Genomic DNA, 27,420 nt, shown 5'->3' with positions numbered 1-27,420 from the left:
TGACGAACGGAATACATTTGCACTTGACGAAATTTACTAACAATCTGCTATAATCCTCTTACAAGAAAATGAAACAATAAAAATCTAAATTTAAAACGCCAATGTTAACCATGGAAAATGCTCTGAAGTCAAATTTTGTTAATTTTGCCACATTCTTCATTATCTGAAGTGCTTTTAAGGTACATATGTAAATAAAAAACATTAATTTATTAAATGCTTTATTTTTTTATACTCCACTATACAAAAATTTCGAGATCAAGAATCTTTTTCTAACGGTCATCAATCGCCCCATGTGTCTCTTCACGCCCAACTTGTTATTCCTGGACGATTTGAACGAACAGAAGTGAAACAATTCCTCTCGCAACTGACGTAGCCGAAAAGTAACTGATCCGCAAATAATAACAAGAAAATTTGAAAGAAAAAAACAATTCTTATAATTTGTCAATACGTCATCGCATATAAATTTTGTGTTTTCTACTTGTGATTTGAAAATAATGCTAAAAATTAAATCTGTCTTCCATAAAGTAAATAAGTGCGCATCCACCATTTCAACGTAAACGGAAATCCATTATCACAAAGAAAATAAATTTGTTTGAGTTTGAAATAGCGCAAACACATTCCAAAAGTCGTATTACATGTCTAAATCTTAACTTTTGTTCTTTATCAGTACAAATAAAAACCAAAAACTTCTTACATTAGTTTCCTAACCTAAGATTATTTCGTAATTTACTGGCATTAAAAACAAACTACACAATCAGCAATAGTCGCTAACAAAATATACAGTAGTAAAATTTTTGCTTTAATTCATAGGCGTACATGAATTGTGACTTATTAAAATTATTTATAACAATTTTGAAAATAAGCTTTAGAAAATATCCAAGCATTTAAGTGTGGCAAAAATGAACCAGAGAGCAAAGTAAGATTAGAGGGAAACTGACCGATCAGTGCAGTTAGCCACTGATTTGAATGTCAACAAAAGTGGCTTAGTTTACGTAAAAAAAGCACTGACAAGAAGAACAGATTTCCAAAGCAAGCCAGAAGAGTAGGAAAGGTTTCTACAGGACTATGCATTCAATAATCTGTTGGCACCGTTGTCGTAATTAACCTAGTAAACCCACCCAACTTCGCAACATCACTACCGACAACGTCGCCAAGAGTTTTACCGGTGAGAAAAAAATCATTTGGCATAACTTTCAAAAGGATCATCATTTCCAAAACTGAACTAGGATTTTTTTACTATCATTCTTTTATGTTTTTTCCTTAACTCGAAAGACCTTAGACAATGTTGCCGGTTGTAACGTAACATACGACGTTAGTGGGTGGGTTTTTAATTTAAAAACACTGTTCTATGACTACAGTCGGCGTCACAAAAAATGGTCTTCAATGTCATTTCAAGATTTTCTTCAATTTTACCTGTTAACTCTTACTAATACACGCGTTACCCACAATGGAATGTGTCCGTTTTATGGTGCTCTACTGTCTACTATTGAATTTCCTAGTTTCAACAGGAACAATCAACATCTTTAAGTATAATTTCGACAACCACATTTTTGTGACGCCAACCTTATGTACCATCGATGGACAAAAAACTACACCTAATTGTCTACATTACAAAAAAAAAACATTAAATGAAAGTTTTGTCAAAAAATATCATTGTTGACGTTTATTGTCACCGAATGTGCAAAAAATTTCCTAAACGTTTTGAGACTAACAATGTTTTCGTTTTTTGTCCACCGACTATTCTATTTCGCCCAAAAGCTGTTGTCATTTGTGTCAATTTAGAAAAAAACTAGGTATAAATCAAGCATAATTAAGCTTCAATATACATAAATCGTCGTCAAAATTGCAACAACCATTGTCCGTTTTTTTTTTGGCAGTGTAAGTTTTTTTCTCAATGATTTCTTGTTATCAAATCTTAGCTTTAAAATTAGATATATTCCGAAATACCAAATATGATCTCCGCCAATAAGTTTTCCACGAGAAATTCATCTGAGAAAAAATAAGAACAAAACATCTGTTTTTTTATTAATGTAATAATCTCCTTGCCTGAAGGGTCGTTCTAGGATGAACGACTATCTACTTAGTATTGACAATCTTCGGCTTGGATTGAATATTAATAATGGTTACTCCTATATGATTTGATTGAGTGAAAAATAGGGTAACTTTTCTTATAGCTGGCTTTACAAGAAAATATTTAAGTGACAGATGGAACAAATAAACTACAAAATTTTAATTGCAAGTTGGGCGCTTGTCAAAGAATATTGTATGCCACTGAGAATGCATAGCAAATCGTTTCTTGCCGTGTCACATTCATGGAAAATCAAATTACAATGCTAAAATGTTCAATGCCTGAGCTTGTTTTTGTCCACCTATGGTACATTATTGAGTAAACCATTACATTTTATAAAAACAAATGAAAAATTCAGTAAACGATATCAAACATTCCAACATGTATTTGAATTATTGTCAACAAATTTATGCAATCACTTAATACACACATTTTACACATATGTGGAAATACTAAAACAATTGAACAAATTGCGGTATCCCTAATATTACCACCTCAGCTAACGTGTACATCTGATTCAAAGTCAAATCATTTGACAACGAAATTTTTACTCTCAAGGTGTCAAATATAACAGAAGCAGTAAAAATTAAATATTTAGACAAATATTGCTACAATCTGAACTGTAATATTATAAAAATAAAATTTCAACGGACTCTAACAAAAATATAGCCAAACCAATAATTTGTCATATTAACATCAATAATTTCAACTTAGTGAAGTTAAAATTAAGCATTCCGAAGTTACAGCTAATATAATTCAATTTCGTTAGACATGAAGTAATCAATATTGATTATATTCGGACATGATCGGAAGATAAACAGATTCCATCTTAAAACCATGTTTAGTCAATTTACGAGGTAAAACGAGAAATTTACTTGAATATAAAAATTCTTTATTGGCTAATTTTACATGTAAATGAGGTTCATTATTTATGGTTACTCAACAAAATTTTGAATTTATTAAAACAGCCAAAACTGCTGTCATTTAGAAGACGGAATTTTAATAAATCTTTGTGAAAACTTTAGTGTTGTTTAAAAATGTGTGATCAAAAACCTCCGAAAATGTTTTTTGTTAAATCTGTTGCCCAATCAAAACTATTCATACTTACCTCCAAATCGCTTCATTTTTTTTAAACTTTTTGATGATTCAAACTTGCCCCTCTGATAGCTGTAGTATCTTGGCTAAGTGCAGCTTCTTAGTTACTTTGAAAAATCTTTTTTTTTATAACAAAGAAATAAAACAAATCTCCTCATTTATAAATTTATGTGAACACCGTAAAATGAAAAATAATAAATACAAAAAAAGTGGAATGGTTTTTCCAAAAGACGAATTTCTTTTGATTTACAGAACAAGTGCATATACTTACTACAAAGCTTATAAAAAGAATGTATTTTTTTTACAATGACCATTGATCTCAAATCTCAAAAATAAGAATCCTTTCTTCGATCCAGGGTGATTGAAAAGAAGAAACCTTGCACAGAAACCTTCGCCAGTTCTTGTCTCATAAAAAACAAAAGCTTTTTATGCAGCCTTGAAGATTGTCCGATGACGGCCTAAACTAGTCAATTGGATGAAAAGGAAAATGGTTCTTAAATTGGATTGGGAGGAAATTGTATTGTTCTTACATGTCTCACAATCAAGAAGTAAATTAGAAACAAATAACATCACATTTTTTCCCATTTCACACATTCACATTCATACCTCAACCTAATTAGAAATAATGGATCCATTTTAATGCGACAAAGTTCAAAGTTTTAACCAGGTAAATTAAGAAAGATAAAAGCACAATGACAAAAACAGGACGATTTGCATTGGCCACATGCTTCTTCCAATTCTGTCAAAATGCCTCAATCTCAACCAATTTAAATGGTTAGAATTTCCGATATCGATAAATTCTTAACACTATACTAAATCTAGAAAACACCAATCCAAAAAAGGCTTGGCATCAATATCTTACCTGACCAAAAACACTTAAATTTTTGAAAAAAATGCAAAACCCAATAAATATTCCAAAAAAAATTGGAATACAAAAATGGCAATCCCCTACCAACACCTCCCACACCAACTAAAGTTTATTTGAATCTTCACTTCTGTAAAGATCCAACTTTACCAAAGGCGTGTCAATAAATTAAAACGTAAATAATGACAGATAGGACATTTTAAATAAAAAGTCCAGTCAACATTTACATATCAATTTAAAAACACACTAAATTACACTAATTAAACATAAAAATAAAAAAACACTAAAACAAGGCAACTGGGTTAAAGACAGCCCACTAATCATGGGCTGTTTATACCCAGATATCTCGCAAAATGACCAATGGTAAAAACACTACGAAACCATCTAAAAACCGAACTATTGCCACCAAAAATAAAAACCTAACAATTGTAAACACAATCGTTAAGTCAAAAACTGCTGAAACAAAGACGACACAAATGAAAGAAACAATAATTTCATTCATTAAAAAATCAAACACTGCAATAATAGGCTTTGCTCAACAAAATGTTTGCAAAACGATAGATCAACCGTCAATTTCGAAATACGAGACATAAACGACACAAAATTGAAACAAAAAAACGAAATACACCTTATAATAAACCTATAATCTATACGTACAACAACAAACCTTAAAAACTAAATGTATCAGAGTTTAGCATTGATCTCGTAGACCACCCACCAAAATAGAGCAAGTTTTAAAGTTTGTTGGTTGCACATAAAAATATCTGGATGTCTTTCGTTACAATCAATTCCTGAAACTTACTGGTTTGAGCTTTTTAAGCCCTATGTGCACTTACCTTATAAACCAAAACAAAACCCGATAAGTAAAAATTGTTTTGGCTAACCCGAAATCCAGCGATGTATGTACAATTGTATCGGATTGAGAAGTTTGATCATGACGATCGGTGTTCTACGAGTTAATTTCCTAAATTTCTCAATAACATAAAACGAAACTTCTGACTCCAAAGAATCAGTTACAAATTTAGAGGTGTTTGGTGAACACGAAAGACATTATTGCTGCTCATGTTGAATGTAGTATTGTTCCCGTGTAACAAAAGAATGTACTCACATTCCTTTCTGTTTCGAGGTGTAAAAACACGTGTTGATCCTATCCTTTCCACGTTTGAAATACAAACGCGATCTCATTAAACGGCAACGATTTATAACCACGAAAAAGTAAATTACAAGTAAATGCGTAAATTCTGTAGCTAACTTAGAAAATTTTAATGAAACCCGAAATAAGCAAAAAAAAAAAGTGGAAAACTCAAACCAGTCCAAATTTAGATCACCCAGATGCAAAATATCACAATATACAGTATAACTGAAAAAAAGTACTCACGGTGCTTCAACTGAGGCCTTGCCCACTCCAGAAGGGCCTGGTTGATCGTCTGCGCTAGGTGTTTCTACATAATCAGGTTGATCGATATCTTCACTATCTTCTTCTTCCGCCTATTCGAAAAAATTATGTCAAAACAAATCGATGGAAAAAATATATTCAACGTACCTTTGTGATTTGCATCGCAGCATCCAAATCATCCTCCACATCATCAGTCTCTTCAATTGGTGCCTTTTTCATCGCAGCGGCACGTTTCGCCCTTTTAGGTGCGGGCTCATCAGTCATTTCTACGGTTGACCCCGAAGGCTGTAAAAACGCATAAATTAGTAAAACAAATCAACACGAACCATCAAGAAAATTTACCTCTCCGAATTCAAAATCTTGTTGGTAAGGCAACTGTTGCTGTTGCAAGATATAGGATTGGGCATCTACACCCATGTCGGAGTTATCACCGTCACCTCGGGAGTCTGTAGCGTCGAAGGTTTCTTGCTTTACCATAATCTCGGGCTTGGTGCTTGCCAAAGGATCTTTGGCAGCTTGAGATATTGTACTTAAACCAGCTTGATTTAGCCATGATATTAGTTGCTTTTCTGAATCTACACTCGTGTTGCGGAAGATATAAAGCATGTCTAACTTATAGGAACAACCATCACAGATCTTTTTCGGTAAGTTGTCATCTCGAGACACCTAGAAAAAAATTGTTCGTTAAATTCAAGCAAAAAAAAATTAATATGACAATACAGGTTTGCGTGTTCGAATTGAATAATCGAAAGTAGTAGCTTTAAATTTATAAGATGTTACCTAACTTTCCCCACTCTAATAACAAAGCGATTTATTCTACAAAGTGGAAGAAGAACAGCGTCCACCACTTGTTTGACGCAAAAAATGAACAAACTTACAGAATACGATTTGCAAAAAAAATATTTGGAAAAAAATCACCCAACTTTGCATGAAATTATGTCAATAACAAAAAATTACAAAGAATTTGTATGAAAGCAAGGTGTGGAAACGTCGGCCATTTTTAACGCTTCACAGCTATGAACAAACAAACGAAGGTCAACCAAGCCTCCCCGCCCAGAAACCAAGCGCGTAACGATAACACTCTGTATATTGATTTTCTCCAAACTTCGAGAACCCGAAAAAATTAAATCGTGAAAACACAGGATGAGTCCAAAATTGTTCCGAGCAAATTTAAAATGTATAAAACACGCTTAGAATAACAACTAAAATAATCAAACGAAAACGAGGTCGTTGGTGGGGAACGCATCATACGCATTTTCTCAAAACGCCAAAAATCCCGCTCGAAATTATCATGAATGTATACTTGAATAAAAAATTTCAAATTTGAATCATGTTAAAACGTGTAAACAATGATAGGATGTCAAATATGAACTGTCGAATTTCAATAATTCTCAAAACATCAAGATGGCGGAACGACGCCACTTACCTTAACCGGCAGACACGAATTGATTTTCACAAAAGTTTGTCCAATATCACTACTTTCGCCGAAAATTGGTATGTTAACTTGGTCTTTGACTAAACACAAACGGCACAGTTGGGAAATGTCGTCGGCGCTACCCATTTTTTATAAAATTTCTTGGCAAATTCATCGAGAAACGAAGCACAGCACCTTCGCCATCGACGAGCAACTCACAAATGGGGAGGACGGAAATGTGACGTCGGAGCGTTGCTTTGCGGAAACAGCCGATACGCATCATGGGAGCGCGGAAAATTTAAATGACAATACAAGTATGCAACAAAGATATTAATTAATTCGGACGAAAGTGCGCCATTGTTTTAGTGCAGACCACGTAATGTTGCATATTGTAAATTTCCGGTATTTATATATGTATTTGAATCTAATTACCACAAATAACAATTATTATTTTTACAAAAAAAAGAATTCAATTTTTAGCAATCATTTTTATTACATAAATTTCGTAATATTCACAACAATAAATAATGTCTTTGATTGCTTTAAAATGTACTTACAAACTAATTCCTAACATAACATAAATATGTAATTCACTACCTATTATACCTTACAGTACCACATAAATAGAAACTACTCTTAATAAAATGGAATATAATTGAACTTCCAATTAATATCTACTTAAATGCGACAACAAATAATAATTAAAGTTAGCACAACTGGCAGTTTTATGCATCAGTCATAAATAATCTCGTTTTAGATTAGAAACATTTACGATGAACAATTCCAGGACCGGATTCATCATACTCTTGCTTAGAAATCCACATCTGCTGGAACGTAGACAAGGACGCCAGAATCGAGCCTCCGATCCAAACCGAGTACTTCCTCTCAGGTGGAGCAATGATTTTGATCTTGATTGTTGAAGGAGCTAACGCTGTTATTTCCTTTTGCATTCTGTCAGCAATACCTAAACAATCAAATGTGTAATCCGTTTAACAGAGTATGTAGACTTATGTACCTGGATACATAGTAGTGCCTCCTGATAAAACTGTGTTTGCATACAGATCCTTCCTTATGTCGACATCACACTTCATGATGGAATTGTAAACAGTCTCGTGGATGCCGCAGGATTCCATCCCTAAGAATGAAGGTTGGAAAAGGGCTTCAGGGCAGCGGAACCTTGAAATTTTAAGTTAAAATGAAAATTGTAGAACTAGTAGTTACCTTTCGTTTCCAATAGTGATGACTTGACCGTCTGGTAACTCGTAGCTCTTTTCGAGCGATGTGGATGCCGCGGCTGTTGCCATTTCCTGCTCAAAATCTAAAGCTACGTAACATAATTTTTCTTTGATATCCCTAACAATCTCTCTTTCTGCAGTCGTAGTGAATGAGTACCCCCTTTCAGTCAAAATCTTCATCAAATAATCAGTAAGATCCCGTCCTGCTAAATCCAATCTCAAAATAGCGTGTGGTAAAGCATACCCTTCGTAAATAGGCACGGTATGCGACACCCCATCTCCCGAATCCAACACAATGCCAGTGGTACGTCCGGAAGCGTACAAGGACAGCACCGCTTGGATAGCCACATACATGGCAGGAGCATTAAACGTTTCGAACATAATCTGAGTCATCTTCTCGCGGTTTGCTTTCGGATTAAGAGGAGCTTCAGTAAGAAGGATTGGATGTTCTTCTGGAGCCACACGCAACTCGTTGTAGAATGTATGATGCCATATCTTTTCCATGTCGTCCCAATTAGTGATAATCCCATGTTCGATGGGATATTTAAGAGTTAGAATCCCGCGTTTGCTTTGAGCCTCGTCGCCAACGTAGGAATCTTTTTGACCCATTCCTACCATGACACCTTGGTGTCGGGGACGACCAACTATGGACGGAAATACAGCTCGAGGGGCATCGTCACCGGCAAAACCAGCTTTACACATGCCGGAGCCGTTGTCCACGACCAAGGCGGCCACGTCGTCGTCACACATACTAAAGTCTTACTGAAAAAATCACCAAATATAAAAATTTTTGATTTAAATTACAAAAAATCTGTTTAGATCTCTATTGCCCACTGAACCATTTTTAATGACTGCGATTAGTCTAGCCTACGCTTTCTATTTTTGTATGACTTGTTGTTCAATTTAGTCAATCAATTATTAAACCAATACCCACGTATGTGGTGAAACAAATTTATTTAGATTACTAGGTTAAAAAAACTTAAGTCCTCTTCGGATCTGCCGTTCGAATTAAAATTTGCATACATTTGTTTTTAATTAATCTCCTTTTTAAACTCTCTTTTCTCGTGTTTTTCCTGACGCAAATTAAAAAATTGGTTCGATCTAGAATTTATAACTAATATTTTAAACAAAAAATTATGTTACTGTTGTCACATTAGCAAACCTTTGAAGATGTAATTACGAGCGAATGGTTTTAATACAAATCGAGCCATTTAGTAAATGAGAATACCTTTATCTACCCTTCATAATTAATTAACAATTTATAAAGTTTCTTCGTGGCCTACAATTATGCGGCATTGTTCGCCGCAGTACTAATCCAATTAAAGTCATTGATTTCCACTAATAATAACACGAAAGTCCTTGTCCATTGATTGTATAAAAATATGTAAACAAAAAATTAAAATATTTGCCCACCTTTAACGTCCAAAACCGAATCAATCTTCCAAGTGCACACACACGCACCTCTTACTCTTCGAAGTAACGTCAACAAAGTGGTGGTTTCGTTATGTTAAGACGATTTTATAGCGTCGAGTTTACCCGAAATAACGTAGCATCCTTTTATGGTGTGCTTCGAACAACGACGCGCAAGACGCGCGCCGTCGTCCTAATATGGTCACATGTTGTAAGTCAAGGGGGGTCGTGGGGGCACCCGAACAACCATGCACGTTTTCACTGGACCAAGAGCACGTGAGTTAAAAATAGGAGAGTAGTGAACCCCACAGAACGATGTAACATTGTTGGTTTATTATGTGATAATTTTAGAGTTGGGGGCAAGGTTACGGAGACGTGTTTTGGTTTTTGTCAACATCGAAAAATCATTCATTTTTTGAACACCGATTTATTTTGGTAAATTACTATTTTGATGACGCAGGTTTTCTCAGAAATTTTCCCAGATTTAAATCCCATTTTAGTGAATGAATGTTATCATAACAATGCACTGGTGATCCTTTAAATAACCGTAGGATTTTACTGCATTCCTGGGAGTAGTAAACATTAAACAACTGAGTCAGTATTTATCTTTTATTCAGCATAGAATTGAAAGAAATTACAAGCACAATAAAAATCATATCTACATTACATTTATTGTGAATGAATTGAATTTGTACACTAATATACAGATATACATTCAGCTTATAAATATATTACATTCATAGTACTAATAACATTTTGTAATATCATCTTATTGTGATGAAAAAGCAGTGTTCGACACATCCCCTTTCCATGATCACTCTTACGCTATCGCTTGAATACAAAAATAATGATGTGTCGTACGTCGATTTTTCATTCACACTACAAACAAAACTCAGGACTAGTTGAATCACAAAACCTAAATTAAGAAATTGCAACTGTTAAATCTTACGTTCATGTTCTCGTCAGTCTAATACAAATGCTAAATCCGTCACAGATTTGAAAAATTGGAAAAGTAGAATATTCGCATCAACTGGAATGATTGATTTTAGAAATATAAAACTTGTTTAAAAAACATTATACACTAGAAAGTATGTTATGTACACGGTATAAAAATCTCTTAACTAAACTACAAAATTAAAAAACACCATAATCATATCCAAAATATACAAAATAGCTCATTGTAGCATGTCAAACATTAAAAATAATCAGGTACTTGTCACAGAGACGAGGAGGCAACAACGGAACGTAGTCAAAACAAACACAAGATAAATAAATAAATAAATTGGAAGCCCCCTTCGTCTCAGTACCTCTAGTTTTGCACAGATCGTGTACGTACATACATACAGAACGACACTTATTAGATATGAGTATTAGGACATTGAGGGTGATATGCGACACCTATGTATACTTTAAAATCACTGGAATAAAGATTCGAATTTTCTCAAACCGCCGACACTTGAGTTTCTTCGTCATCTGCATCCAAAAAGAAGGAATCAAACACATTGTTAGACATAAGCGATGTGATAATGGGAATTCAAAGCGGTACGAAAAATGTAGCACAAAACAGTAAAGCAATCAACACAATTGGTCCCATTATCTCACCTCTCACACATCTCTTCTGTATGATGTATGAACATGACAATGCATGAGGTAAAGCAAAAGTCAGGTCAGGTCACAAGTCACAAAGTCAGACCATTATGATCAAAGTGTCAGAGTCTCCAGTCAGTAAGTCAGTCAAGTCTATAAAGGTCAATGACGAATGACAATAAGTTTATGGAGGAATCTTTCTATACATACCCTGATCTGTGTCAGGATCATTATGATAGAGGTAACCCTGAGTGACTCCTTCATGAGAATGGGCACGGCCTAGTCTATGCAAACGGGCCATTTGAGCTGCTACGCTGTAAGCGGGAGGTTGCCTCCGACCAGCACCTAATTCATCATCAAAATTCGTAAAAAATTCACGGCGATTTGTTAACACAGTTTGGTGCTTTTTTACTAACTGTGCAAATTTTAAGTGTTAGAAAACCAAAACTACAGTGCGTCTTCTTATTTTGGATGAAATTAAAACCACTCGCCAATTCCAGCCTTGACAAAAAATAAACATTCACGTCATTGGCGGGTGTTTTATATCATGTAACAAAACAAAATCATCCAATATAAATTGAAACCAAAAAACCGCGACCTCGCTAACAATTCCCACGTTTTTCACGTACGAAAGCCAGCTCAGTGCCAAGTCGTAAGCGGTGCGATTTGGGTAACAGACACAATGCAAAGCAACATACAAACTACAAACCAACATCTACAAACTTACCATTGCGCAAAGCAGGGGGTAAGGGGGGCAAAACGGCCACAGCATGGGGGCAAGGAGGCATAACACCGGTATTCGAATACCAGCCTACCACCAATGACACAAGAATGAAACAGTGTACAAAAAACGTCACGCAACACACACCCAAAGACATGCATTAAACATTCTCTTATATCAAACATCACAGACAACACACACAATGAAAATGAAAGGAAAGTTTTGCTTTGTACATACCTGGCAGAGATGGAGGGTGTCTTGGTGGACTCGGGCACCGAGGTGGATAAGGGTGTGTAAGTCCAATTGTGCCCTCACCAGAACTTGTTGTACAATGACTCATGGTGCTGTGACCTGAGTCTGAGGAAGTGACAGAACCTGTGTAAACATGCCTACATTCATGAACGTGCTCAAGATAAGAGGTAGTTGATGCTACGTGAATGTGCGTGATGTGAAACTTTGTTGTTAAATCTGGCAATGTATGAATAAATACAAATTCTAAGATAGTCAAGTGCATCGGGTGTGACTAGGGCGTGCGTGCTTTAAGACTACCTTTATTTACATTATCACTGCGAGAAAATCGCTGATTTCAACAAGAACGGTCAACATCGCAGTCAAACCAAACACATAATATGAATAAAACACGTGTATTTAGTTATAAGTTGTATGCAGTTGCGGGTAATGAAATGGTTATAATAGTTTTGGTAGCTGTATTATTGCTTTTACGTGTTTTATGCATACACTAAACTAATCATCAATCCATGTAAGAAGCACCGAAGACGTTATTTCTACTGGTGATATTTACATGGTACAAAATCAATGCGACATCTCTGACAGCCTCATGCAAGAAATACGAGTTCCACTGTCAAATCAGTCATAACTGGGTCAATTCAAACCAGGCAGGTATGATACGCACCGGAAGTAACTGTTTTTCTTAGGGGCAAGTTACTGAGCGACGTGACACTACTGCTTTCAGCCGATAGAGCAACGGAAGGTAAAGGTGTAGGGGTATCCGAATGCGATCGTTCATGCATGGCGCGGCCGCCCGCACCCGAACTACTAGAACTGTGTGATCCGTAACTCGAATAACTACCTGCAATCCGAACAAAGCGCATTATATATGAAGAGAGAAACTTTCAGATGAAACAAAAACAAGAAATGTACCAAGCCATTAGACAAATAATAGACATTACCAGTGGCGCTAGGGGCTCTTCGTACAGCAGGACTGGCTTGCGAGGTGTTGATACCATGAGGTGGTATTTGTCTTGGTTGATGTGGTCGCGTCTTATTCGGTTCCGATAGTGATAAGAGTTTTCTAACTGATTGGGGGGATGCCGAACCTGTAAAGCAAATATCAGCACAATTCCAACTTGGCGGTGCGGAACTTACCAAACTTCGCCGTTGGTTTTCTTTCATCGCTAGTACTACTTGTGCTGCTTGTGGTAGACGGTGCTGGTGACGCGTGTCGTTTCCCTCTTTGACTTCCAGGGCCAGACGACCCTCCGCCCGATGCCGCCTCACACTCCAACGACATTTCGTGTAGTTTTGTTTCATCGGTGACGACGTGCAGGTTATTCAAATACGCTTTCACTCGCCTCACCATTTGGGACTCTTCAAACATTTTCTTTGGATTAGGCGCTGCCGTTGACTTCTTTCTTCGTTTCACAGTAGTTTGTCCTTGAGGATGGTGCTGCGATGACGCCGTTGTTAGTTGGTTAAGAGCGACCATAGCGTTGCTGGCTGGCTGACCGCCGAGTTCTAACATAGTCAGAAGGTCGTATGGACTGCTACACATGTTGCTCAGTGATCGGACTTCTTTGGCGATCATTCTTAGTTTCTCGAAATTGACTAGGCCTTCAACTTGAGAATCGTTGCCCAAATGGATGAAAGTGAGATCCTTTTTGACCACGGGATAAAACGGTATCTGTAGCAAAACAATGGTCTTGGTGTCAATAGAAGTCGAGAGTGACTGAGGGAAGACATGCGGTGACAACTCGGAAACGAACAAGGAAATTTGTGATAAAGTGATGAGAGATGTATAATAAACAATAAAATGAGAGTTTTGAACAGAGGAGAAAAGTTTGGAGTTCGGTAAAAGGTACGATCCTGGGGATGAACGTCAAACGTCCACATCAAAAAGTTCACAAAACTTTAATAAGTGACCTTTTGACGCCGTGGTTTCACAAAATCTCTCATTTCGATCGATGCAATAAGTGTCAAAAATTCTCAAAAATCACGAGACTCTACAGAGTAAGGTCGGGTACACAAAACTTACAGTATGAGTAAGTACCAGATATGTCTAAAAAATAAAAGCGTAAAATGTAAATCTCATGTAGCAGCGAATCATGAAATATGGAGGATATGTCCTCAGAAAATAAAAATATGGGATGTAAACTTACAATGGGTGGCTGACTCTGTTCGGCGCTGACAAGTTGTCGGTACTTGCTCATGTTCCTCGAAGGATCCATTAATTGCTGCAGATCTGAAAACACTCTCTGGTATTTCCCTGGTAGTTTATCCCAACTTTGTCGCAGCCTGGAAACCGCACCATGCCCAAGACCACTTATAATGGCAAACATCGAATTAAAATTCTTACACTCTTTGCATTGTCCTAAACACAAAAAACAGTTAAACACCAAATCATTGACATCGTAGAAACAAACTTACGGGCTACTTTAATAAACTGCTTGATTATTTTCATTCTTCTCACCGGGTTGTGCTCACTACAAACTTCAGTAACAACCCAAAACATTTCTTTGTTGACCAACGCCGCAAACTGTTCCAACATCGGCGTTCCATACTTTGATTTGAGTTCAAACAACTCGTCTATATATTCAGTCGGTTCGATTTGTCGGAAAATGCTGAAATCCTGCAAAGTCAGTTGAATGGCGACTTCGACAGCATTCAGTTGTAAGAAATGAACAGCACTCTCTCGGACTAATTCAGGAGCGAGTTCGTCAGGTACTAAAGTTTCGGTAATTCCATTTGTTTTGAGATAGTAGCGACTGCTAAGTCCTATGCGTTCGGCCAAATTTTGGAGTTGATCAGGTAATCGGCGTTGTTTAATGGTTTGTGTGTCTGTGACGCTCACTTCACAAAGACTGTAGTTACTGCTAGGATCTGTGATGCCGAACTCTTGAAGGGCTAACATAACGACTTCGTGAGCAGTGGTTTCCTTATGTACTAATAAATATTTGTAGCTTTGATCGGGTTTGTAAACCTGAAAATATTAGATTCATGAAGTAATTTAAAATAGTAATGCTAGGAAGGTACAAACACGCATTAACTCTCGAACACGTGGATGCACATGAAATATTTAGGTAAACAATCACCAAACCCTCGATATGAACATGCAGCTTGTTGTTTATTTACTTTCGCTTGTTGATAATCATAGTACAGAGGGATTTATGCCCTTATTAGATAAAAGGTTGTGACGATAAAATACAAACAGTAGAACAACTTCCGCATAACGCATCTGGGTCAATTCGCAAAATTCGAGTGAAGATAAAAAATCTTTATCAGCTCATCGAGCTTATTTCAACACTAAATCAATAAATGGTTTCAAGCTTACCTTGAGAACATGTTCTGGGTAGTCAGTGCATCTGAGATCATCATAACAAATAGACATCAAATCCGGATTACTCTGAGACTGATATAAATTCGATCCCAAATTAGTGGGAGCATTAAAATTGTCCACCTGGTCAGTTCCTCCAACACTGAAAAACAACACATTTTACAAATTAAACCTCGAAAAAAACGTGTCATTACTTAATGATATTCTTGGGCAAAATATTCATTTTCATTAATGCTTTCTGTAATCTTCGTTTCGGTCCTAACGTCATAAAACTAGGTTTCTTCGTTTCTTTCTGCGGACTCCCGATGGTCACAGGTTGTGCAGACGGTGAGTCGTTATTGAGAACTAAGTTACCATCAACACTTGAAAGCCGCGCTCTTGGATCAGGTTGTAACTTTGAGATTTCTGAAACTTTCCGACTTCGTGGTCTTGGAGAATTGTCCGGAGTGTTTAGCATTTCTTTGAAGTGTAGTAAATTCGATTTCACCGTAATGCTGAGATGGGTCGTCCCCCGTAGTATTTCGAGCGCCCTTGCATGACTTACGTGTTCAAAGCTTTGGCCGTTAACCTAAATGTGTTTGTTTTAATATCGACCCATTTTTATTTTCCCATTACGTACCTCTATAATTTGATCGCCCCGTTTTAGTCCAACGTCCTCAGCTTTCGTTTTCTTGTCAACTTTCGAAATAAATATACCGAAATTTCTCTCGAAACCGCCCAAAATTTGAAAATTCAAAGGTTCGTCTCGACTTGATCTAGCCAAAACAACGTTCCTCAACCGTGCTTTCGCCGCACACGCAATGTTCAAAAGCCTCAATTGTCCACTCATTTTTTCATTTTCTAAACCTTGTTCGAATGTTTCCAAGAAATCAATCATGTCAGGATCGGTTTCAAAGTCAGTAAAGTGATTATTGACCCATAATAACACGACACGAGTCACTCGGTCTCGGACGTCTGGATCTTTAAACCATTCTAAAAGCTGATTGGCTACATGAAGCGGGCTTGATATGAAGGTTCTGTGAGTTAAAAGAAAATCTTCCACGTAGGTGGGATCAGTAAGTGAATTTTCTTCGATTAGTTGAAGCATCAAACGTTCGGGTTTCGCGCGAATAACTACGTGGCCTCGTCGGTTGCTGCTTGGTTCCATGGAACCGCGAAGTTCTGTTACCATAACAACTTTTCCATTTTCTTCGTGACGGCGAGTGTTCTCTTCGCCTTGATGCAATATTCTGATGAGAAACAAATTACACATTGTAGACTAATCTTGTTTTGTAAAAAAAATGATTTAACACTGATTTGAACTAGCGTAAATTTCAAATTTCACTCACTCTGCTAAGATTTTCATGACCACTTGGTAAAACGGCAACAAATAAAATGAGTTTTGCCGAACCGACAGAGGTATTTACGTACCCTATTTACTGTTATCGTCCAAATCAATGCTAAATCACCCAGAGATAGTTCAAAACAACTCCCGTAGTTTAGTAAACATCATCAACCTCTAGATCTTTATCTCGAAAACAACAAAACATATTTTTTTTATTTAATATGTATGTCACACATGGCTTCCTCACCTGTAGTAATCAGACTGCGTAATACAAACAAATTGACAGTCATCGCATTTGGTAACCATAATTCCCTTATGATAGAGTTTTTCCATGGTAGGCAATATTCCAAAAGCTTCTCCTGTCGTCAAAGTTTGACTTTCTTCGCCAGGGATTATTACTTCCACACATCCGTTGACCACCACCGACCATGAATCCAATTCTTCACCGTCGTTCATCACAGTCGTCCCAGCTTTATCCACAACAGCAAATACCATAACAGCACATAACGCTCTTCTCACAGCCAAAGTCATGTTTGTGAAGGCCTTTAAATGCTGGGTGAACTCCAGCAACGCCTCGATGTCGTCTTCTGTTCGGTCTTGTGGCTCTTTTTCGAGACAGTCGCGCACACGATCTCGGACTGTCAAGCTCTGCAGAAGAGAAAAGCAATTGGATGAAAGATGAACCAGTGAAATTATAATGCAGAAATGTAGTTTTTTATTTTCTATACTTACGTCCATGCTTTCGGCTAAGTCATCTTCTTCATCGCTATCTACTATGCTTTCAACCAAACCGGTAAAGTCGATGTCGTCGCCGTCGAGTTCAGAGTGGTTTGAGGCCATAGTGTCTGAACCGCTGTAGGCCGAACTCGTGTCCGAAGAATGTGAGCCTCGACTGCATTTGTGGTAAAGGCTCGGCCTCATCATGTTTGGACCATACTGTAATACGATTCATAACGCCAATTATATAATTTCACCTAACAACCTTTAATGGTTGGTACGTATTGCAAAATTTTAAGATTCGCCAGAACTATTTTCCACAAGAAATGGATCGGAATCTTGCAGCTTAAAGAAAATAAACATAAATCTAATCCGCGTGTTTTAAACTTGACTAACTAACTTCAAGGAAACTCTTTAGAAGATATGTATTATACAATTATTACCCTGAGGACGCACACCTGTATTAATTGTGTGGTAATGAAAATCAAACAGATGTTTAATTATTGTGTAAAAACCATTAGACTGTTTGTTAATTTATTACAGATGTTGCAACTGTTTCATATTTTACTAATTCAAAAAACTTACTTCCATTAATTTAATTAAATTTTAAGCGTTCATGCCTTGCTACACACACCAATTAACTCCTTTAATTATTAATTAATTTAATTTTCAAGATTCTGAACCAAACTTGTAACGATTTATAAAAACTCACCCCGTGGTCCAGCATGATGTTAATACTACGATGTTGCGGGTGATCCATCAGTGGCGAATTTTGCACTCTTCTATTCTGCTCGATGTCGGGATAATCAATCTGTAAAAAAAATCCCTTTCAATCTGACTTTTCCACCCTCACAAATACCTCAGCATCTATCATCGAATTAGGCCATGACAAAGTTTTCATTCTCCGTTCCCCCATTTTCACAACTGAACTTTTTCGCCTTACAGTCGCAGCAACAACCGAAGCCCTTTTTTCCGGGGGCAATCTGTCAAGTTGTACCGCCGTCAACGCCGCGTGTTTAAGCATTTTTTCACCCTCAAAAAATCACAACTTTGAAACGAACACACAGCCAACGAATCAAGGCATCTTTTGGTTGCGTTGACCGTTTATTTTTCCTCGGTATTTCCTTCCGCTTTAGATAAACAGGCCCACGAGATTCAGATAAACCCGACGAATTTTTCCACGAGCCCTAATTCTAACAATGTGGATTTGTTTTCGCTTTGAGCTAGCTTTCGTTACGCTTTCGTCCCATTTTCTTGCTAGTACGGTACTGAATCAGAACATTGAGTGAGTTTGTTTATAATTGAAAGAAACCACCAAGTTTGCGTGGCGGAAATGTTTCTTCCTGTTATAGTACTCATGCGTTTTTTTCAGTTCGAATTCCGGGAAGAGATGTAAAAATAAAGTGTTGACGCAAATTGCAAAGGGGAGGAAGCGTAAAGAAATCGCCGGCAAGATGGATGCAACATTGTCAATCTTAATCAATATCAAGAAGTGTTACTCCAAGGACTAAAAAAACACGAACCTGTTGACTGATTTATTGAACATTTCCTTCCTCTGAATTCAAACGCCCAACAATGAGTCGCTGTTTTCAACTTCAGTGATCACTGCGGTACTTAATTACCCCAAATTAGACTAAGCTAATTACCGTTAATTGAATTATACGAATTTAAGTGTTTACATTTCGGGTTCTATTAAGTGATTCTTCATCCCCCACGATTCGTAATTCTTTTACAAAAGTCTGATTCAAACAGGTCGTATCTTCTGTATTATGTAGAACAAAAGGTCGGAGGTTACCGGCAGTTCATCATGGGTTGCTAAGCGACGCCGCCCCCTTGACAAACAACTGGGCCGGTGGCGCGGATTGTACGGTAATTGGCCGTCGTGTCGAACAAAAGGATTTTTGTATACAGGTAAATTTATGGATTTTATCAAACGACGACGCAATTATATCATTAAACTTAGATTTATCGGAGATCTAATTTCCTTCCGATGAGGAGGTTGCAGGTCCTACATGGAGTCAGTGTCCACAGATCGATGGGAAGTACCAAAAAAGTCGTTTGATTGTTGTCGATAAATACTACCTACTCAGAAAAATGGGCGGGATTGCGGTACAGTGATTGGAGTTGATGACGCACTTGATGTGTTCATGAGTGTTTGAACTGCCACCTTCAGAAAATTACGTCACAGATGTTTGCGACTGTCGGATATTTATGGTGCTATTGTCTCTAACATGAAAAAAATCAATCAATTCTTAAATTACTTTTAGGGAAATTACTAGGCAGACAATTACCAACAAAAAAAAAGGTACCAAAACCAATAAAAAACATGTAACTCAGAATGAACTAGTAGCTCGATAACATAATTAAATAATTTTTTTATCAGATTGTCAGGCAAAAAAGCTAAAGTTGACACCGCGACAAACAAATATTTAAATAAGTCAACAAACAAAAAGATAAAATTGAAATAATTATGCAGTTTTATCGTTGAAAGGTCGTATGTAAAATATGAATATCAGTTTGTTTTTCCTAACTTCAAAGTAACGGTGAAAATTTGTTAGTCAAAATTATAGTTTTCAGAATTTTACAAATTCCAAATATTTACGAAATATCTTGAAGCTAGTCATAATTGTCTTATCAGTTGCCACAATCCCCCACAACCCCGTTTCAAATGACTCAAAACAAGCATAATTAAGTTTGACGACCGTATAAGAGCATCCTAACCAATACCCATGATATTAAAAAGAAAACACAACTCAAAACAACTTGTAAAACCAGAAACATCTACAATTTCTCATCCAGCTCGCTGCATTCCTTCAAAGAAAACAAATCAAGACAAATTAATACGATATTTCAGACTTATATCCGAGTTGTTCAAGAAAAAGAAACTACAAGGATTCACAAAAGCCGTTGGCTCGCAGCCATAAAGCTCTGGCTCAAGAATGCCTATTGACTTTTCCATTCACGAAACACCCAAAGGTGCGAATAAAGTAAGCTGAGACTGACAAACTTCGGTAGTTATCACGATCCTGCTTGCAGATTAGTGTCAGCACCGCAGATAAAAACCCCAATTTTAGGATGAGTAAATAGTCAAAGTTTGCAGTGATAAATAAAATATGAGGGGACAAATTTTTGCGAAAAACCTCGTTTCCGTAGGGTGAATCACTCTTCAGTTATCGGTATTAAAGTCGGCGCCACGGTCACATTCTTCACTGATATGATAACTCACGCATTTTTTCTCCTCCATGTTAACAATAAATCCAACAACAGATTACTCAACACCGTTGCATTTTCACAGTTGCAAATTATTGTACCAGTTAGTCAATTGGGGAAGGAAATGATATAATTTAGAAACTAACGAACGCTCCGGTTCACGTCTATGAAATAGTAATTACTACGTGCAAGAAAGTGTGTTCAATTATTTTTTACCAATAGTTACTTACCACGATCATCTCTGACGGTTCGAGCACGAAACAAACGTTCTGACGACGGGCGCTGCCTCCAGTTCTTTTTCCGAAACTGAAAACAAATTGAAATGTTAATAAGGCTAAGCTGTGATCAAAAATAGAGTGACGAGATGTCAACACAGTGACCTTTATCATGTGGCTTGTTAAATAAGGGAAGGAAGATGATTAAGTGAATAATCGGGAGATTTTGGAAGAATTCTCAACTTAAATACTAATAAAAATGCAATAACAACAGCGTTAAATTTATACGTTCACCGAGAACTGTTAAAAAATCGCTTAAGAAATAATAAATTGAAAGTTGAAACACACAACGACATTGAGTGGAGTTTGTTACACAAACGCAGAAATTTGGTGCAGACTTTGTTTGGAAACTTTCCGCACAAGTTCTTTTTATTCGTGTATTATGGGTTGTCTACACTGCGACATTTCCATCTCGTTTTTCTTTTCCTTGATTGCCAAAACATCGCTGAAATTATAACAAATTATTTCTTTTGAAATGTCTTGTTCTACACTGTAATTGTCCCAGTTTCGAGAGAATTTCTTTTGTTCTAGAACCATTGTTGGTATTTTTCGTAGCTAGGTCATCACACGACAGCAGAAATCACTTCACTTGCCAAGAGTAATGAAACTGTCAATAAAAGAAAAATGAAGATTGCGCGAACGAATCTTCCTCCGCCCTCCAGAAGAGTTATCGACATTCGTTTGTCGGTTGCTATGCCCACTCTTTAAAAAATCTTTAGGTGGGTAGCTTGCTAATGGTAAAGTTTATTTTTGCTCCCCGTTCAACTGATTATTTACCAACGCGGACCTCTGAGAGTACAGTTTTAAAAAGCAAAAGTTGTTCTACAAGACTTACGTAACCACGAAACTAGTTTGCACGTTCATACTAATTACAGTCGATTGGGAATAATGATTTTTTTATTTATAGCTATTATGTAGCGATGAACCGTTATAATATCAACTCTTCGGGGCTAAATCGAGTCTACTTGCGTCACGAGATGACGAATGTGCGCACTTAATCTTCACCCCTATCGAAAACTCTTATTTAATTAGCAATCTGTGCCGGTGTTTCAGAGTCCAATTTAGTTAAGAGGCAATAAAAGCCGTTTAATTAGTCCACGTTCCAATCGACCACCCCTTGTCTCTCGAGCTTCCAACCTCCGTGTTTTAGTTATCCAATTAAAGTCAAGTGGTGATGCTGGGAAGCCACCCCCGGGTTTAAAGCCCTGATTACTATAGCGAAGAGGGGCTGTCGATCTAAATTCAAAACTAGTTGAAAACGCACTCCGTGCGGGCTATATTGACAGATTTTAGATAAAAAAATCCACGCTAGTCTCGTAGTTTCATCTCATAGTCGCTTCTAAAGAAGATTTTATCAAATACTATGAAAAACTAAGCGGCGATCGAAAACTGTTTCATCACACTCTGATGATCTCTTTGCCCATGAAAGTGCCAATTACAAATTCCTGAATAAATTCCAAAGGGTCATCTGATATCAGTTTAAAAACCATTGTGTTATATCCGCTGTGACATCAATTATGACACGACGTCGTGACGTCACGTGCCATCCGGTGGTACCCAGATAAGAACACAGACATCTCCGATGATTCAAGCAGTTATTAAACATGACAAAAATTATTAAACGATGGAAAGAATCCCGTTTGCTTAAACATCGATCCAATTTACCATAGTCAACATTCGTGCATGCTCACAGACGTTGAAATTTCCGTACGGAACTGTGTCAATAAAAATAGAATTCTCCTACTGCGAATGATATTAATAAGATGCTTCAGTAATAGAATGGAATGCTCAGAATCGATTCTTAGACTGACAGTTCATAGACATTATATTTGATTTAGTTGAACTCGAACTAGCCGTGATCCACTTTTATGCATCAAACTAACTAGGGCGATTATTCCTGGATGAGTTAAAGTGGTTATTTTTGTAGAAGTCAGTTCTACGACGCGTGTCAATAAATTCTGATTGCAAAAATATCGATTTTCACTTTTTATCTACTATTTGCTTCAGGCTTGTGTGTACTCAGATTTTGCCATATTTCCATTATTCAATTCGTGAGAAATATAGGTTTGCCTTAGATTCGATTAAAACCAATGTGTAAATATTTTGCTATTTTAATTTCAACGAGTAGATAAGAATGTTTGAACAATACAAGCATAAAAAACATCAGATTCAACGCTACTAAATGGAGGTGCAAAACAGAAGCAACAACAATTTGTTAATCTAATTTGTATTTTGGTGACTCATATTTTCACCTGTTTAGCTTTTTATTAAAAAATGATGGAAAAACTCATTCTTACAATTTTATTGCCCAATTTGCAATCAAATATTTCGATATTAATGAATGCGACAAGATCTGATAAGATCAAAAACTTGCTTAAAATTTCAGCCGCAATCGTGATTAATTAAACAAACGAAATAAATAAAAAACCCACCAACTCCCACAACAATACCTCCGCCATTAACGTAAATTTATACAGAAAATCCGCTGTGAATACTTTGTGGTTAAAGACCGTGACCGCAATTTAAATGCGCCCTTGCTGTCAGACCTTAAAAATGCAGAAAAACGAATTCCGAAAATTAATTGCTCCAAAAAAAAAAATCCGCGTTTCTCTAAATTAGTTCCATACAAGTTATCTAGGCCTCACGGTGTGTGAATGCACGCGACTCTCGTTACCACAAAAGTAATTAAATAGCTGTGGGCTACAAGTTTTCACTTAAATGATCAACAATACGAAATTCACGACTTTCCTTCGACAGCACCTCTTTGTCTCAGTTTCGCGGCCAATTAAGTGAAAACTCAACTTTGACCAATTTTAGAAAGCTGGATTTTGAAAATGTCTTCAAATCACGGTCGCAGCCTGATGACCCAGAATCTACGTTTATTAAAAGCATGAAGAATGCCTTTTGTTGTACTAAATGAATTAACCAAGTTCGACCTTCCTCTGGCCGTGAAATTTAATTTTGACCCATCGTTGATAATAATTTAGCACCCGGAAGTTGAATTATTAATGCAAGGGAGGATGAAATTGATACGACCATGATCTAATTTCCGTGAGAATCCCGAAGGAGTTTTTCCATTAAACGGAAAACTGAAAAAGCGATTTCTTTACCACTACAAACCTATGAATCATTTCCTGTGACACCCACAGCGACACCTCGAAAAGTTGCGATGCCAAGAAAGTCGCGATAAAATCTTTACATGCACTTTCAATGAATTGTACGTTTTATCTAGTTATGGTTCAATCAGACTCCGTTGTAGAGGGACGTTAAGGTCACTGCACTTGTACGGTACTTAGATATTAAGCAGATGACAGTCAAGACTTTTATTGCTATATTATGTCTAGTTAAACTAAGTGGGTTTCTTTAAATTTGGATTATTTGTCCGAGTTGAGTAATTTCAATTAAGAAAGGGGTGTCAAAGTGTCTATTTATCATAAAAAAAAGTTGTAACATTAGCAGCAGCCGGTATTTGTACGCTGGAAACAGCTTCACTTAAATTTTATGGGAATACCTTTAATATGTGTCACACTCACGCTTCTCCTTTCAAAAACAATTTACAGTCCTAAATAGACTCTGAGAATACACGAATATACTTTCCATATAGTTAGGGATAAAACAAATTTACTGAATGCAACACTGTCTAAAATTCTAATTGCTCCATAAACATTAAAATTTAAGAGTTTTGCGTAATTTATGAGGTCCTTAACATTAAATTTCAATAAAATTTTATTGGGTATAAAAATAAGTTTATTGTAAACGGCTCTGAGTACCTGGCAACAAAAATTCTTCTCCCATTGTTTAAAATAACTTTCGTAAAAAAAGAAAAACATCCTTATCTCGAAATCCATTGCTTTTCGTACTTTTGTTTCTTGCTCAAGCTCCTGTCTTGTTCCTGAGATGAAGATCATCAGGGCATGACTCCCTTTCTCATTAAGCTTCTGGCGACTTTAGTTTCGGGTATTGGATGAATAATCGAATTGAACCGTCTCCATGAATAAACTTACTACTAAACAAAATCCAATGTTCTCCCATTGTTCCTGGATTCATTCAAACAGAACTTTGACCATAACCTATCTATGTAAGCTCATCCATGAGAAAAGTACACGCAAGTTTCTCTTTGTCCACATATGTGCACAGCTACTTCGACTGTAAAAGGGAACATCCTATTAGAACATTTAGACCAGTCGACAAATACAGAAATCTAAGCAGTTCTCTCTTATTATAAGAAAAACCAAGTCCCCCATGTCTTTCCACGCCATAAGTCAACCTTGACATCTGTTTCTGACGCAAGGGGCGCCGTAATGTGCCTCCACTAATGCATTCAACCTTCACTTCACAGGGGGTCACCGTAATACGTCCTTTGCACCCTCGCTTCCTAATCACCTCCCATAACTGCGCGAATAACACGGAAGAGGTCTCTCTTCATTACCCACGTACCATTACTTGCGATAATTACCGAAACTGTTGAGTTCCATCCTTATCCACCAGCCTCCTTGTCTAAAGAATTGATCGTAGTCCGGACAGGTTTATCAGATTAAGAACACCGTAACAGGGATGGTCTCTCTAAATGGAATGTCTACTAAACATTTGTAACCTTCCACTGGCCTTGTCGCTTCGAATGTTCGATTTTCACCTCTCGATGTGTAGTTTTCGGTTCATCAAAGAACGCTAATTGCACCTCTGTGAATGACATGAGAAAGAAAGAGGTTGTATTGTTACGGTACGAGTCATTTATCATGCCCCTCAACTTCGCAAAGATCTCTTTTAGATAGGTGAAAGCCACTCTCATGTAATTAAAGGAGATCACTTACATAATCAAGATCTTTCCCGAATCGCACTTTCTACATCCTCGGAAATTCATATTTTTATTCCTCCAAGGTTGTTCTGATCCATTGCATTTATATCAGAAAAAGAGTTGTATAATCGCCATAAATTGCACACCTAATATGTAATTTGCGCTTGGTATTCAAATGAGACGCTGCAAAAAAAGCACCTGGGGATATGGGCGTTGACGTGGCGAACCTCTCTTCGAATTCCGATTGAAAATCCAAGAGGTTAAAATTTGGTAACCACCTGGGATCTGTTTTTGTCCAGATGGAATTCGTGTTTGGCTACCGGAACGTAGCGGAAATGGCGGAAGTTCTTCGGGTGAAGTGTATCCGGAGAGTAAAAGTCGTTTATCTCGGCACGCGGTGATGAATATACATGAAAGACCAAGATATGAGTTTCATTGTTCGAAGAAACTGGGATCTCTTTGGAGTTAAATTCAGTGATGTTTTAAGACGTGATCCATCCTTTGTTTACACTTTATTATTCTTTCTGTCAATATTTAAAAAAGCAATGATGACAAGTTGAGTGATTCTTTGTCACAATGACCACCATTTTTTTTCTTTTTTAAGTATCTAGATTGGGCTATTTATCTGGACTGTGACAAGTAAATGGAGTTTAAATCTTTGGGGTGTTGTTTCAAATCTTCCTCTTAATACTCCAACTGGAAACATAAAGAAGGGTCGCTTTTTTTCTTTTTACCGTATGACCACGAATGTGTGAAATTTTTACTAGTCGTCTAATTCCAAACTTGTTCACAGAATTATTCATAAATTGAATGTAATGAGCGAAAAGTTTTTCTCCTGACAGTAACTGCACTGCAAAATTATTCTAATAATGTAATAATCCTGGAAATTTTTCGTGTCGAGACTGGAAAGATATACGATACGTTTTATCCTGAAGCAACTAGAATCTCATCCGAGATAATGAACTTCAGAATTCATGACAATCGAGTATAAAAATCATTAGTTAAGGTGGTAATAATAAGTCTAACAAGGCCGCAAAGTCATTACAATTGTAATTAAGAAAAAATGTGAACCTTCTAACCTGTCTCAATCAATCATTACAGAAATTAAACTTAAAAAGTCCACCAGTTTATTCCTCCGCTCCAGTTTCTTTATAATCTCTTGATACCGGATGGATCGTCTTTGCGAATAACTCGAGATTTAATTAAAACTTCGCCAAAAACCTGCAACCCACAGGTGTTTGATGTGGCTATAAAGTGTTATCGGAGATGTGGACTTAAAATATTTACAAATAAACCGATCCGGTCAATATCGAGTGTGTCACCCCCGTTTTATGTCAATTGCACCCACTCGTTTGAAAAAGGCTCAATCCGGCTTATTCGAGATTTTATCGACCACTCTTTCATGCCGTCCACATTTTTTCCTTAAGCAAACACCTCTTTGTATGTAAACCGGGTGTGGCATAACATACACATATCATCCCTTATGCGCATCACATAGTGTCCCCTAAAAGGGCGTGGAAGAACCACATCGGCTCCAATCAACCGTTATTGACTATTAATAATTCACCATCAAGTCTGCACCGTATAAAAACAATTTTTTACGTGTAGATATCAACAAGCTGGGGGGCGCACCCTTCGTATATCCATCATCCTTTATGTTAGGGGAGGATTCAGAAATGCGGTCGGAAATGAGTAATGCCGTGAGTTTTATAGATCAAAGTCGAAACTGTGACAATG

General features: G+C 36.9%; 3 protein-coding genes across 11 annotated transcripts in view; all 3 read right to left on the bottom strand.

The window, feature by feature from the left end:
• Nucleotides 1–7,059, bottom strand: part of LOC148178279 (uncharacterized) — an 84,295-nt gene extending 77,236 nt beyond the window's left edge. Inside the window, exons 1-4 of the mRNA XM_088050308.1 lie at nt 6,851–7,059; nt 5,767–6,090; nt 5,572–5,709; nt 5,407–5,516 (exon numbers count right to left, since the gene is read on the bottom strand). Coding sequence (XP_087906434.1) covers nt 5,407–5,516; nt 5,572–5,709; nt 5,767–6,090; nt 6,851–6,985 — 707 coding nt within the window. The 5' untranslated portion in view covers nt 6,986–7,059. The remainder of the gene's footprint in view (nt 1–5,406; nt 5,517–5,571; nt 5,710–5,766; nt 6,091–6,850) is intronic.
• Nucleotides 7,060–7,311: 252 nt separating this feature from the next.
• On the bottom strand, nt 7,312–9,663 carry LOC148178278 (actin, muscle). The gene is made up of 4 exons (XM_088050365.1): nt 9,487–9,663; nt 8,060–8,835; nt 7,854–8,014; nt 7,312–7,802 (listed from the first exon to the last, which is right to left on the bottom strand). The coding sequence occupies exons 2-4, from the start codon at nt 8,821–8,823 to the stop codon at nt 7,597–7,599; spliced, it is 1,131 nt and encodes a 376-aa protein (XP_087906491.1). The 5' UTR covers nt 8,824–8,835; nt 9,487–9,663; the 3' UTR covers nt 7,312–7,596.
• A 415-nt stretch (nt 9,664–10,078) lies between these two features.
• The window catches only part of PDZ-GEF (PDZ domain-containing guanine nucleotide exchange factor), a 42,321-nt gene continuing 24,979 nt past the window's right edge, over nt 10,079–27,420 (bottom strand). For 2 of the 9 annotated variants that reach the window (XM_088050340.1, XM_088050349.1), the window contains 16 exons: nt 20,844–20,919; nt 18,116–18,214; nt 17,419–17,622; nt 16,934–17,334; nt 15,982–16,591; nt 15,557–15,930; nt 15,360–15,504; nt 14,456–15,008; nt 14,188–14,399; nt 13,178–13,712; nt 12,982–13,128; nt 12,705–12,881; nt 12,029–12,166; nt 11,798–11,881; nt 11,281–11,415; nt 10,079–10,956 (listed from right to left, as the gene is read on the bottom strand). In XM_088050340.1, coding sequence (XP_087906466.1) covers nt 10,925–10,956; nt 11,281–11,415; nt 11,798–11,881; nt 12,029–12,166; nt 12,705–12,881; nt 12,982–13,128; nt 13,178–13,712; nt 14,188–14,399; nt 14,456–15,008; nt 15,360–15,504; nt 15,557–15,930; nt 15,982–16,591; nt 16,934–17,334; nt 17,419–17,622; nt 18,116–18,214; nt 20,844–20,919 — 3,922 coding nt within the window. In that variant the 3' untranslated portion in view covers nt 10,079–10,924. Of the gene's footprint in view, nt 10,957–11,280; nt 11,416–11,797; nt 11,882–12,028; nt 12,167–12,704; nt 12,882–12,981; nt 13,129–13,177; nt 13,713–14,187; nt 14,400–14,455; nt 15,009–15,359; nt 15,505–15,556; nt 15,931–15,981; nt 16,592–16,933; nt 17,335–17,418; nt 17,623–18,115; nt 18,215–18,262; nt 18,465–20,843; nt 20,920–27,420 lie in introns of those variants that run through there. The other 7 variants (XM_088050341.1, XM_088050348.1, XM_088050343.1 and 4 more) reach the window with 7 other exon arrangements.

The sequence above is a fragment of the Gnatocerus cornutus genome, chromosome 2 (assembly GCF_029298725.1).
Source record: "Gnatocerus cornutus isolate USDA-ARS CGAHR chromosome 2, icGnaCorn1.1, whole genome shotgun sequence".
Lineage (NCBI taxonomy): Eukaryota > Metazoa > Arthropoda > Insecta > Coleoptera > Tenebrionidae > Gnatocerus > Gnatocerus cornutus.
Note: the sequence above shows the minus strand (reverse complement) of the source record. Positions and strands in the feature narration are given on the sequence as shown.

Coding starts and splice junctions, on each gene's coding strand:
- LOC148178278 (XM_088050365.1), bottom strand. CDS start 8,823: ATGTGTGACGACGACGTGGCCGCCTTGGTCGTGGACAACGGCTCCGGC. Junction 8,015..8,059: donor ATCACTATTGGAAACGAAAG/GTAACTACTAGT, acceptor TAAAATTTCAAG/GTTCCGCTGCCCTGAAGCCC. Junction 7,803..7,853: donor AGGCACTACTATGTATCCAG/GTACATAAGTCT, acceptor TTGATTGTTTAG/GTATTGCTGACAGAATGCAA.